Source organism: Protomyctophum bolini, assembly GCF_963924005.1.
Source record: "Protomyctophum bolini genome assembly, chromosome: 18".
In the NCBI taxonomy this organism is placed as follows: Eukaryota; Metazoa; Chordata; class Actinopteri; order Myctophiformes; family Myctophidae; genus Protomyctophum; species Protomyctophum bolini.
The window spans coordinates 32,878,008-32,892,004 of record NC_137879.1 but is presented as its reverse complement, the minus strand read 5'-3'; the positions used below and the strand labels follow the sequence as shown (position 1 = coordinate 32,892,004).

At 45.3% G+C, this 13,997-nt stretch overlaps 1 protein-coding gene across 11 annotated transcripts in view; it reads left to right on the top strand.

The window, feature by feature from the left end:
• Positions 1–1,244: 1,244 nt before the first annotated feature.
• Positions 1,245–13,997, top strand: part of LOC308332483 (shisa family member 6) — a gene marked incomplete at both ends in the record, with an annotated part of 78,355 nt that continues 65,602 nt past the window's right edge. For all 11 annotated transcript variants that reach the window (XM_080788398.1, XM_080788402.1, XM_080788403.1 and 8 more), the window contains 2 exons: positions 1,245–1,819; positions 6,069–6,229. In XM_080788398.1, the coding sequence (XP_080644524.1) occupies positions 1,245–1,819; positions 6,069–6,229 (736 nt within the window). The remainder of the gene's footprint in view (positions 1,820–6,068; positions 6,230–13,997) is intronic.

The window sequence follows — 13,997 nt, the reverse complement described above, 5'->3', positions numbered from 1 at the left end:
CATGCAGGCAGACTGCGAGCGAGAGAATGTAATTTAGCGACCCTTGGCTGAGTTGTGACGCCAGCATTAAAGTGATGTAAGGAGTTTGAGGGAGGAGGAGGAGGAGGAGGAGGAGAAGAAGTGGAGAGAGGGGTTTCGGTCAGAGCGCTGATATTCTCCTCACTTTCGGAGAGCCTGAGAGAGAGACAGACAGAGAGTCGAGAGAGAGCTAAGAGAGCAACTCGTCAGAGGGAATCTTGACAGAGGTAGGATGAATTCTGCAGCTGTATTGTTGTTATTCCCCCGGCCGGACACGCATGGACATCAGCATCAATAATGTAAACATCATATCAGTTGTTGTTTTTTGTTTTTTTTTACCCCATGATGATATATCTGAACCGATTTCATTTCTATCTCCCGTCTAAATTGTCAATATTGCTTTGGCTATTTTGATCGACGTTATAGGATTTGAAGCAATGGGATAAAAGCTATAGGCTAGAGAGAGACATGGACAAATGCACATTCGAAGCTTTGCAAAGCCCATATTTGCCCGCGTGAGCCAATTAACTAACAGTTTTAAGTTTACGTCGTGGTTACTTCCATTTTTAAACGGTATAGACATGACCGACGAAAAGGGAAATTGTTTAGTAAACGTGACCATGATATGTGTCTTATAGCGTGCACGGGAGACCTATACGCACACACGGAGCAGTATAGTCCGAGTCCTGTGTATGTTTTTTTTTATTACATTCGCAGTCAATGCGCACGTCTATATACTCCTTGCGTGGGGATCATGCTTAATGAACCGTTCCGTATGTTTTCTCCGCTCCAGCAGAACTTTTTACTTGAACAAGATGTAAGGAACAAGATTCCACAGCACTGTCTCCAGAATCAGAACCTTGGACAGCGCCGACGGACCGGTTCCAGCACCCCTCGCCCAGAGGAAAGCGCACGGCGCTCTCACGCTCAACGCACAGATCGAGCCATTGACAGAACATGCTGTTCCTCCACTGCCGTCGCCTTTTGAACAAATATCGCAATTTAGCTGCTGCTTGACCGCACAAATGGCGTCGGCAATACCCGCTGCTGTATCATTGTTGAGCATGATAGAGGCACCAGAGACCGGGCTGGCAGTGGCAGCAGGGGACGCCGGGGTTACGAAAACCCGTACGGAGGACTGAACCCCGCACTCCACGTCCAAAAAAGACACCATACGTTCACGCCTATATAGGCAACCAGAAGTGAGTCGACAAGTTAACCGCACCATGGGGATAAGGCACCTTTTGCTCCTGCTCATCTACCTGGACCCGCTGAGCGTTTTAGGCGCCGCCACGGCCGTGGGGGGCAAGAAGGGGAAGCAGGCGCCCAAGAAGACCCCCAACAAGCCCAAAGAAGCCATGCTCAACGCCACGGCGGCGGTGCCCACGGCCGTCCCGCAGAAGACCCCGCCGCAGCTGCAGGTCCCGCCGCCGGCCACCAGCAACCACGACACCTGCCTGGGCTACTACGACGTGAGCGGACAGTACGACAAGATGTTCGAGTGCAACAACACGAACCACCGCTTCTGCTGCGGGACGTGCTACCTGCGCTTCTGCTGCGAGTACAAGAAGGACCGCCTGGACCAGCAAGCCTGCAAGAACTACCACACGCCGGACTGGGTGAAGACCGTGTCGCCGTCGCCCGTCCCCACGGGCGAGACGTACGACCCGAGCATGGACCAGACGAACACCGCCGTGTACATCACCTGTGGGATCATAGCCTTTATCATAGTGCTGGGAGTGTCGGCCAAAGTTGCCTACGACAAAGCCACGGAGCCGCCCCAAGAGATGAATATTCATAGGTGAGTCTGTGTTATGGTGTTTGTTTATAATTATGCTTTAGTTTTGTGCACGACATAATGGGAAACAAAAAGTAATCAGGTGCACCTCATGCATGCCTTTCGAAATATCTGCCTATAAAAGTCTGCCTAAAAAAATATCTGCACCATATAGTGAAATACTCAGTTGATTAGTTGATTAATCAATTAGTATATGAAAGTGTGCAAATGGACCCTACTGGTCCGCTTGGTGACAGTCTCAGAGTTAAATTAACATGGAGGATTTTCCTGCATGTAAACTGTCCATCCTATACACAATGTACAGTAGGCTATATATATACAGTATGCGGAAACCCACCAAAGAGCTCCATCTTTCTCATGCATATAACCTTGACCTGAACGCATGCTGGGCAGATATTGACATGGGGGGATGCTTTAGAGAACGCTGTATTGGCGGATGTGTGTCACACAGGCCTGCACGACATGTTTCCATCGACAGCCATGACTCAACACGATGACATGAACTCCATTTCACACATGCAGGGTGCAACACCATACACTATTATATGCCTTCCAGAATGGCAGTGATGCATTGGAGGTCGTCTGAACTCTATAAACGCATGCAGAACCCCATCACCACCAAAGGGGCTTAATGTCATGCTGTGGTTTGTCTCCCACAACGTGCTGTGCCTGAAATTAATTAACCCATTTAGACCTGATTCTATATACAAATGTCTTCTAAATCCTCATGTTTAAGTCGTTCTCAAACATTTTCATGTCCAAGGACCCCCAACCCCAAGATTATATGTAATTGGCTGCGGACCCCCATCTGATATGTTGTTCCCCACAAGCAAAGATTTGAGTTAAAAACGTTCGCTGTGAAAGGACATTATTCAAAGATTTGCACTACATTTTCATGATTTTTCAAAAATTGCAGACCTATACAAGCTCCTATATAGCGAGGCATTCGGTGCTGCTGCGCTACGAGCTTGTAGATCTGCTATTTAAAGCTATAAAGTATAACATAGTGCTATAAACACAAAAAAGGGGTTCCCGCCCGGAATGGGTTAACAGATGATCATCTCTCTAAAGCCAAACTGATACCCACAATGCCTTTCAGCTCCCGTTCTATTAGATTCACAGCAGATACTGGGACACAGAGTCCCTCTGTGTGGCTTCTCTCCAAAGACCCAAATAATTGCAGAAAAATGTTCAAAGGGAAATATCAAAGTGATTTTTTTCTTTTTTGGTATATGTATATAGCTTGCACAGTTAGAATATTCAGTTATTTTGAAACTGCAGAATCCCAAACTTATTTCAATGAATACAATCCAGATCTAGAGATAATCTGCAGTGTTGGAGGTATAGTCTTCCTATACTATACTTCCGTTGGGGAGTTTAACCCATTTTGGGGCGGGAACCCCTTTTGGTGATATGTCATGCTTTAGCTATTGAAAAATAGCAGATCTACAAGCTCATAGCGCGCCACCGAGTGGCGCGCTACGAGCTTGTAGGTCTGCTATTTTTTGAAAAACCGAACGACGACTGACATAGAAAACATGGCTTTTTCAGAAAACTGTCAAACCACCATTTAGCCTTGCGGGCCCAAAACCAAAGACCATTTAGTTGTCGTTGGATAGGATTTTGTCCACGATTCCGCGTGCATTGATGTGGTTGGTGTTAGGAGAGATAACGATCAAAACATTCTTCTACGTTGTCTACGTTGTGCAGACTTCTTGCAAATGAAGTTAACATCATTTATAGCTGCAGGACCACATTGACTGGTTGATACAGGTATAGCCCTGCATGAAGTTCATAAGTGCAACATCTCCCCCAGCTCCCCCAAATGTTGTTAGACACGGTCTAAGGTCGAAGTTTGGTCTCCCACGCAGGAAAGCGGTGTTTCAATCCCATGAGTATATAGGGCATGACACATCCATACAGACTGCAGCATTATAACAGAGGGCTTATAGAAATGATCCCTTTTAACACAGTTTAGTGAACCCTGGATATGTAGTCTGCATGTGGTCTGTGGTTTGTCAGAGAGATAAAGAGAGAGACAGATGGCTCGTGTCACGTTTGATGCGCCGTACTGTATCCTCTTTATGTCGTAATCTGTCTAATTGCCTTTTTAATCAATATCGCATGAACGACGGACTTCTAAGTCCTCATGCCTCGGTTCATCCGAGGGTGTCAAAATGGACCCGTGTATAAAGAGTCCATTTCTCCCCGAGTTAATGGAGGATGTTGCTGTATTGAGATTAAAATGGCCCCCCTCTTTGAAATGGAAACAAGCAATAGCCCAGACACAGTATAACGATGCACGTGACTTACATGTGGAGCATGAAACACACATCAGGCTAAGGTGTGTGTGTGTGTGTGTGTGTGTGTGTGTGTGTGTGTGTGTGTGTGTGTGTGTGTGTGTGTGTGTGTGTGTGTGTGTGTGTGTGTGTGTGAGTGTGTATACCCTTTTAGTACTCGGAGAGTGTTCCAAAATGTAAGACATGTGCACACTCTCAGAGTTAAAGTAACACTGAGAATTGAACAGAAGTGTGTATATACCTGCATGTCCTCGCATAGCAGTGTTATAATAGTCAGAACTTATTTGATGTTATAGTATGTTGACCAATCTGTATGGTACAGTATATGTCCATTATAATGTAACTATAGTATCTATATACTGTAAGTCTGCAGTGGTCTCCCTGGTGGACACGTGATTCCTGAAGCTCACACGCGTTACTCGTTACTTATACTTATACTTATACTTACACACGTGCAATATATCTCAAGTCAAGTGGGGATCGCCCTGCATTGGGACGAGTGGCAGACGTTTGGTATAGCTTTCGTTCAGGAGACGTGGGTTGAGTTCAAATCCATGTGCAGGCAGAATGAAGCCCCATTCTTTTGGTCTTACGGCATTATGTTATGCTTTAGCTATATTGAAAAATAGCAGATCTACAAGCTCGTAGCGCGCCACCGAGTGGCGCGCTACGAGCTTGTAGATCTGCTATTTTTGAAAAATCGACTGACATAGCAGAAACATAGCTTTTTCAGAAAACTGTCAGGATGTAGAAGACAGACTTTTTTTAGAATCTGATCTCAGGTCAGAAGAATTGAACACTATAAGAATGAACACTCTATACTCCCCCATCCTCATGTACACTCCTCTCTCTGCCATGCACCCACCGCACATCAACACATGACGATGCGGCATCCAGGTGTGCGCGCGTGTGTGTGTGTGTGTGCTAGATTGAGACACAAGATACCATCTATAGATATTGTGTATAGATTCCCGGGCTGTTTCCTGCTTTCCCCTTGGGGGGGGAGGGGGCTCGCCATAAGAGGGTTATCATCATCATCATCATACATGGCTGGACAACACATGTCGCGCCGCTGTGGGCCCACATCAGTGAACAAACGCTGACACACACACATATTATGTCCTCTATAGTTTAAATAGTTTTTCTTTTCATATTGGGTGCTTAATTCAACACTTGAGTGATCTTAAGACGGTGAGTAATGGATAACAGTATAAGGTCTGGATTTTTCTTTTTCATTTTTTTTTATTATTAAGGTCATACAACTCAGCCCGCTTGCAGAACAAATTCAATTACGGGCCGCGGAGCCGAAACGCATAAGGGGGAACCGCGGCAAACAAGGAAATATATACATTGTTGCAAAGGTTAAAAGCATGCTGATACATTTGTCATACAAGCTGTACTAGTGTGTGTCCCCTCCTCCCCGCAGCAGAAAAACACACGGGATAATTTGATTTCCTCATCAGGAGCGAGATATATGCCACGAGGAAAAGCAAATAATAAACATTGCTTTTCTTTTCTTTTCATTTTTTTTTCTTTGTTCTTTCATCATGCTTGGTTTTTCCTTCACTTCTCCTCTGTGCCCCCCTTGGGGGATTCATCACACTTCCATATGCACCTGGTGCGGTCTGAAAAGCATTCGCATTCAACCCAATTACTCTAGATAATCATAAAACCCCAATGCTGTTTCTCTCGCAAGAGAACTGTCATATTCGCAGGAAATAAAACCCAGACCAACCCCCCACCCACTCATGCCTACCCGTTTTGCAATAACACAATATTTGGTTAAATAAAGCCGTCCTGGAGCACATCAACGCGTGTAGAAAGCAAGGCAATTGCATTAGCTCTTTTTATACAACGTTGCTTATCATACCCAGAGAAACACTCCTTTTTTCCTGCGAGGAAACACAACTTCTGACTAAAATGTAGTTTTGCTGTTTTCTTTTTTCCCCCAGGGCCCTCGCGGACATTCTGAGGCAGCAGGGGCCCATACCCATCTCGCAGTACGACTGTGAGAACTTTGCGGCCATGAATGGCTCCCCGAAAGACAACACGCCCATCAGAACGTCGTCCAAGAACCACTACACTCCCGTCCACGCCTCCAAGTCCAACCACGGTGAGTGCAGATCTCTGCGTGCGTGTGACACTCCGATTGCGTTCTACAAGATGCCGGGGTGCATACTTAGTTTAGACTAGTCATTGGTTAGACATGGGTTAGGGTTAGGTTTAGGTGTGCTGCCCCGTGGGAGGTTATAGGTTTAGGGTGAGGGTTTGAGATAGGTTGTAGTTGTAGGACTAATGACTGGTCTAACCAATGACTAGTCTAAACCAAAAACGGTCTAAACTAAGTACTGCACCCAAGATGCCTGCAGGCAGGCAGCGTTCCATAAAAAAAACCCGAAGTGTGTATGATTGTCTTCACTATAGCTGCAAGTAACTTTAAGTGTATTCTTTCCTACAGTGCGTGCGTGCCTGTATATTCAGTATTCAGTGTGTCAATCAAGTTGTGTTTGTGTTGTTTGTGCGTGTGTGTGTGTACAGCTGTGTATGCATGCATACAGTCCATAACTGCTGTGCACACTGTTTCACCAGAGTAATCTCCTATGTTAACATCCAGTAATCATGCGATTTGAGGGGGGGGGGGGGGGGGGGGGAGCACGGCGCAAGAGAGAGATAAAGATAGAGGGAAAGAGAGCTGCCCCCCCCCCCGCTATAGCGGAGATAATTATGGGGCTGGCGAGGTAACGCGCAGCAGCCCTATAGCCAGTCACTGACAGCATGGAAGTGTAATGGCCTCTCTCTGGTTTGCTCAGTGGGTGAATCCTGCCAGAGCTCACTCACTCACTCACCACCATGCACCAGGCGCGGCCGGGCGGGCGGGCATTGCACAGCTCTCTCTCTCTCTCTCTCTCGATGCGCGGCATGATTCAACCCTGGCCGATTCGGAGAGAGAGAGAGAGAGAGAGTGCAGAGACAGGGGGGTATAAATCTCTAATGCAGCCTCTTTCTCTCTGCAGAGGGCCGGTGGGGGTGGGGGGGGGGGGGAGAAAAGAATAAAAAACTGGGGAGAGAAAAGAGTCTCACAGGGGGCACAGACTGTTTCCAGGGCAAAGCCATGGGTTTTATTATCCTTATCAAGATGGAGAAAGGCAGAAACGACGAGACAGTGAGAGAAAATGGGGAAAGCTGGAGATCTAACTGGTATATATATATATATATATGCAGCGAAACACCTGGAGGGGGTGAAAGAGATGGAGGCAGAGCTGAGAGAGGCTTTGTGCAGGGTTACAGCAGCACATACTGTACTATATACCCTTAGTTTTTACCTTGGCGTACAGTGTGTATATGTCGTTGCCATGGAGTGCAACTGTTCACCTGGCTCAGTCACCATATCAATCTATTCTTAATCCGGTGGGCCAAGCATGAGCCACATCACCGCACAATCCATGAGTGTTCATTTTACTGGGCAGCCGTGCAGGGAACGTGCCTTTCACTGGTGTGTGTGTGTGTGTGTTCGTGTGCAAGAGACTGTGTTCTGCATGACCTTGTGTGTATTCAATCCTCAGTAGAGGGCGGGCATCACTCTTATCTGGCCCTCTGTGTCTCTCTCTCTTTCTCTCTCTCTCGGCTTGACTCTGGATATTTGCCCGCGCGCTCGCGCGCGCGCGCACACACGCGATCACGGCTCAGTCAGTGTAATAGAAACATAACTCGGCCTGGCTCAACTCTGTTCAACCGCTCGGGTCCATCCGAGGCAAGCCAGCAACCCCTTCATCAGGGACCTTGGCAATTCCCACCGGGGTTTGTACTGTACATGAAAGGCAGTGACAGCCAGCGAAGCTGAGAAGCGTGGGTAATGTGTGTGTGTAAATTGGGAGTGCCATTCCATGCCCCTGACAGGCTCGACGGTATTGCGGCGGAGAGAGAGGGAGCCCACTCGCTCGCATAGAAAATGCATATTCATGTGCGCACAAATGCACATTTGGCACAGTTCGCGGGTATATGCAGTTCTCCGGAGGAGTGCAGACTCTCGGGTGAAACGCGTTGTTGAGGCGAATGGCACTTCACTATATACCCGAGCACCTTTTTTTTTTTTCTCCTTCTTTTTGAGATGGTCTTAAATCAGGTAAAGAGACCTCATAAAGTGCATTGGGCAAAGGGCCCACAAGCTCCCCATCGACCCGAGTTAAGAGTTGGAATAACCACCCGTTTGCCCCGGCTATACTTGCTGCATGCAGGGCCAGGAATAGCAGCCTCCTTGCCAATGTATACTGTATTTCTCCTTTCCGCAGCTTAACCCATTCTGACCCGAGATCAGATTCATACGAGGTTTCCACTGGACACACACTGGTCTGATTAACCCATTCTGACCTGAGATCAGATTCTAAAAATGTCAGTCGTTCTTCGATTTTTCAAAAATATAGCAGACCTACAAGTTCATAGTGCGGCACTGAGCTTGTAGATCTGCTATTTTTCAATAGCTAAAGTATAACGTAATGCTTAAAACACCAAAAGGGGTTCCCGCCCAACATGGTTTAATTCAGGCACAATCCTAAACTTACCTGTGGAGTGTCTCTGAATGCAGACCCCTGTATATGGCGCTCTCCCATGGTGCACTGCAAAACTCTTCTCTGCATTTTGAGAGTGATATATTCTCTCTTGAAACATTCAGGAAAAAAAAAAAAAAAAAACGACCATGAGGAAAAAAAACGGTGCAGACAGCATAATACGATATGGGCACACAAGGACTGCTGTTTCTATTTCTATTCCACATCCACTCTGCATTGTTGCCAAGCTCAGATCATCGTTTAGGTGGGAGTGTAAACATAGTGCTACACCCTGCAGCCACAACAAGGAGAGGACCTTGAGTTATAGGTGCCTTTAGCAGAGTTTGCCGGTGGTAAAAGTAAACAATGACTGGTTTCCATTTTCGATGAGTAATGCCGTTTGGCCCACAGCGCTCCTCACATGGAGTTGATTTACTTACCGTACACCACACAGGAAAAGTCGTCTTCTTTTTCTTCTTCTCCTTCTCCACCTCCACCTCCACCTCCTCCTGACATTTTCTTAAATACTCCCATGTACCAAAGAAAATGTGAATAGCATTGATGAACGCACGGTGAATAAGAGACAATTCATACTTAACTTGACACACACGCGAAACCCAATCAGCGAAAATGACGCGACAAAGTGGTAGAAGAATAATGCAACATGGCTATGTTGCTTCCTGGCAATAATTCCCTGCCGTGTCTTTGAAAGGCCTCAACTCTGCTCCGAGCGTCTTTCAGAGCATAACTACTCCAGTGAGCTTAAACAATCAACCTCCTATATAAGCGTAAAGGTCAGTGGCTGGGCACAATTAGATGCCCTGACAATAACAACACAATTACGACTATTTGGCCTACTTTGACATGACCACAGGCTACTTCTGGACTCGTATAGCCTTGTGTGTGTGTGCGTGCGTGCGTGCGCGCGTGTGTGTTCTTTGTATCGTGTGCGTGCTCTCGTGTATTCCCTGACATGACTTTATATATACCCCGTGCAGCACGCATGAGTTTTTCCCCCGAATAATTAAACAATGATTTAATTACTCTAATGATTCGCCGACAGGCACTCTTGTAATCATATTCAGTAAATCTGTAAAAAAAACAAAATCGCGAAAAAAAACTCCCACTAATGACTTCCAAAAGTGTGTAGCTTCGACATCTCCACGGTGACCTTGCTGCCCCGCCCCCACCCCATTTGGCACAATAATAACCGCCCCCACGTTTAAAGCAGTGGTTCTATGCTGACCGCATCAACGTGTTCTTCCTCCTGAGTGCAACTTGTGTCAAACCTCAGCATATAAAGAGACCCACCTAATTGACTCCGGTGCTACCTCTCATTATGGCTGCTTATTATGAGACACAACCTTTGGCCCCCCCTGTGTGTGCGTGTGTGCGTGTGCGTGTGCGGGGAAGGTGATTTGGGAGAGGTTCAGGTGTTCCGGGGGCATCTTCATATATAGGCCCCCTGACCTGAAGTATAACATGCTTTTTATATAGTTCAGTCACCAAACGTTAAACGATAATAATAAATGAACACTATATATGGATGTCACAGTCTGCACTATACACTTTACTGCAGCGATTCTGCACCCTGTGGATTCTAAGATTTGAAGGATTAAAGAATGATGGAGAAAAGGTTTCTCATACTATACGTATTTAAGTATACCAGGTCCGTTCCATTGATCCAAGCTGGAACACAAACAATTGGGGAAAAAGGAGAGGAAGGAGCATCTGTCTGGCCAGAGTATAGAAATCTCCAACAAGGTGCTCTTTGGTACATTCTGGGTGACAGAATTGATGCAAAAAAAGAAAGAAAAGATGAGTCACCACCTGATGAAGCCAGTGTGCCGCAATGCATTAGTCACTTCAAATTAAAGGCTTTTTATTTTTCTACAAGAGTGCCTGCCTTGGTATCATCATTAAATTCTTCACAAACGATTGATTGATCATAAAAAAAACAAAAAAAAAACATGCTCTGAAAAAGCAATACATAAATAATAAAAACGGAACCTCTGGCTGCCATGTCCAAGTGGTCAGATGGGTGGGCCACAGCCACTTTTGAGTGTTCATTTTACTCTGGGAGTGTACAATACAATACAAAATGGTTCCATTCGTGCACACCTCTGCGCTAAACCAACACTCATGGATCAGGGAACGTGCACACATAGACATCAACGGGGGCTTCAGCCCCTGCCCTTTTAACCCGTCTGTAAACCAACTTCCCTCTCCAGACCAACGAATGCAGCATTTACTAAAAATGGTTTAAAGAAATGCACAACATATGCCCTATACTCTCCTTTCCATGCCATAATACCTGAAGGCAGCATTCAGGAGAATTGCTTTCTTTTCCGGAAGTCTCGTGAACTTGAACACAGCATTTTGCATTGTGTTTACAACTCCATGTCGTATACACCTGGGTGTGCGGGGTTGCGCTCCGAGAATAACTGATCTACAAGCTCTCAACCCGTCGCAGCGTTGTAACATACAGTAGTCATCAATCATCTCAGCAGCGTTGAGCGAGCCTTTAGCGAGAGGCACAATAGTAATGAGGGGATAAAGGGCCACATACCTTTGCCCTCTTTTCACCTTTATTTATTCAGGGAAGTCAATTGAGAAGCACGCTCTCTTTTCCAGTGACGCCCCGATTACAGTAAACATATAGCATACAACTTAAACGCAAATTCATGACAAGATAATAAACATTTCAAAAGTGAACAAGTGCACACAGCTGGATCATCTCAAAGTAATCCTTACAAGTGACTCGCATAGGTCGAAACGTTAGTCGTTCTGTACATACTATATAGCACCTAAAAAAAAAAAAAGGCTCTAAATGTCCGTGCTGCGGCCTGGGCCGTGGCTCAGCGGTCCAGGCACCGTGGCTGGTAATGCCAGTCTGGCAGTGTGGCCGCGGGTTCGACTCCCGATCCCGACGGCCCTTACTGCATGTCACTCCAACCCCATCTCTCTCCCCATTTCCTGTCAGCCTACTTACTGTCTGTCCCTCTATTTAAAAAAAAAATATATATATATATATATATATATATAAAATATAAAGATGAAAGCCGCAAAAAGAAATGTCCGTGCTGCTCCATTGTCCTCTCCTCCTTCTGCAACGTATGTCCTTGTCCCTGCGAAGCACCGGACCATTCAACCGTTTTTTGGGGCTCCCAATATGTGTTTTCTATCCCCACAAATAACCAATTTTGAACAATCAGGCTTTCATATCATATAGGTGCTTTAATGGAAATTGCTCTCAGGAACAGCTCAACTGATTTTGTCTTCATCGTGATGTCATCAGTGTCACCCTACTTTGTACAATTCCTCCTCTTCTTTAATCTTCAGTTCCAAATGTGTTTACAAGGTCCACCATTGTTGATTTTCCAAGCAGGCATGGAATGGAAACACGCCTGGTTTTATCTAGCATCAGTATTTGCAATCACTCAAATATTAAATAATCTGCATATCGGCACCCCCACCAACTCAGGACATTGTGGTACTGCAGCTTAAAACAGTTTTCAAAGTCCAGAAAGAAATGCCATGGACTGGTTATATCAGAGTGGTGATTGAGGCTCAAACCATTATAGAAATAGCTTTGAGGGACATGGACGATATGATATTAAATATTAAAAGCAGTTTTAAAATGCATGGTTTTAGTGACGACGGAGCTGCATGCATATCGATAATATTGCCATAGTCAATAACTGATACAATTGTGCTTTGAATCAAGCAAGCTTTGTTTCTATAGAGAAATGCCTATGGTTTAGGTTTTAGTTTTGTGATGAGTTCGGATATGTGGGTTGTTGTCTATCCATATATTTGTAGCTTGGGACTCTTTCAATAGAAGTCTGCTATAGTTATTACAGATTGTTTGAGTGGCATTACGTTTACTATAGAAAAGCCCCTGGTGATGAATGTAGTGACTGTTACATGTGTTAATAACCACTTAAACCAGGGGTCTTCAATGCTTTTCAGGCCTTAGTTGAGAGAAATAAATGAAGCAGGGACCCCCCCCCCCCTCCCCCCCACTACATATATTGGATTCATCCCTATGACAGAAATATTTGACGGTCCCCCTGCAGTATCTCTGAGGACCCCTGTGGGTCCCAGACCCTTTGCTGAAGACCCCTGACTTAAAGTAGCTATAAGCAATATTATCTCAACATTTTAATAACCTATTTTTCTTTCCTTTTTTTTGGGTATTTTGGTAAACAGTCAGCAATGGGTAAAACACAACCACAACAGATTTTCCTAGAAGCTTTGTCATTGGTCGAAAAAAAAAAAAAGACCTGCAGAAATGACTAACCAATCAGGAAGTTTAGACAGGCAAATCGACCAATGACAAAGCTTCTAGGGAAATCTTTGATTGCGGCCCCTAGGCCTAGATATGTCAGAGTCACATTTTTTGGGTAAGCGTTTTTTCTATACTAATTGACACCCAATTACACATAATTATCTGTTTCACCAGACGACCCCAATGCCCTGCGTGATCTCACTTCCTGTCTCAAGGACATCCATCTTTGGATGTGCGATAACCTTTTTTAAACTTAATGAACGGAGATACTTCTAGACAAACAGAGGTCACAGACCTAAGGGTGTGACTTTAGACTCAGACCTACATTTTAATTAGCCTTTTAGTATAAGGTCACAAGAAGACATTAGTCCACACTTTTATTTGTTCATAAAGCACCTCATAACTGTTGACCTGTCGCGTGTGTGTGTGTGTCCCCACTGTAGTGCGTGCATGTGCACATCTTGTTACCGGGGCCGACCAGGTTTTTTTCTCCAAATCACCCAAATCGCTGAATGCTCCTTTAAGGATTCCATACAGTTTTTATGTTCCAACTAGAACACTCGGGTCTTCCTCCGGCTCTTCTACTAAAATTGCCCAAAGCTCAACATAAGAACACCGGTGGGGACGCCTTCTGGGTCTATGGCCCAGACAAAAAAAAGACAGTATATTATATGCAGGATGTTCCAAAAGAATGGCAATTTGGCCAGTTTTCCTATATATTATGACATGGCCAGAATATAGGGCTCACGGTTAAGTGGTTTATTCATTTATCTTTTACTTGTTCTTTGCATTTATCTCGCGTATAGCGAGACAGAGAGAGAGCAGTCAGCCAGCCACTCGGATATAGACATAACACAGCTGAGAGACTTCATTGCGATGATGTGCAAGGCCATGTCCACTATACAGCAGATCGGCATCCGATCATGCTATAAAATCAGCACACCATGTGTAAATGACCTCCTCCTATGGCTGTGTTAAGGCTTAACTGACCTTGTTACCGAATAACCTTCCTATAAGTTGTCGACCATGCCTCGCATTGCGCCATC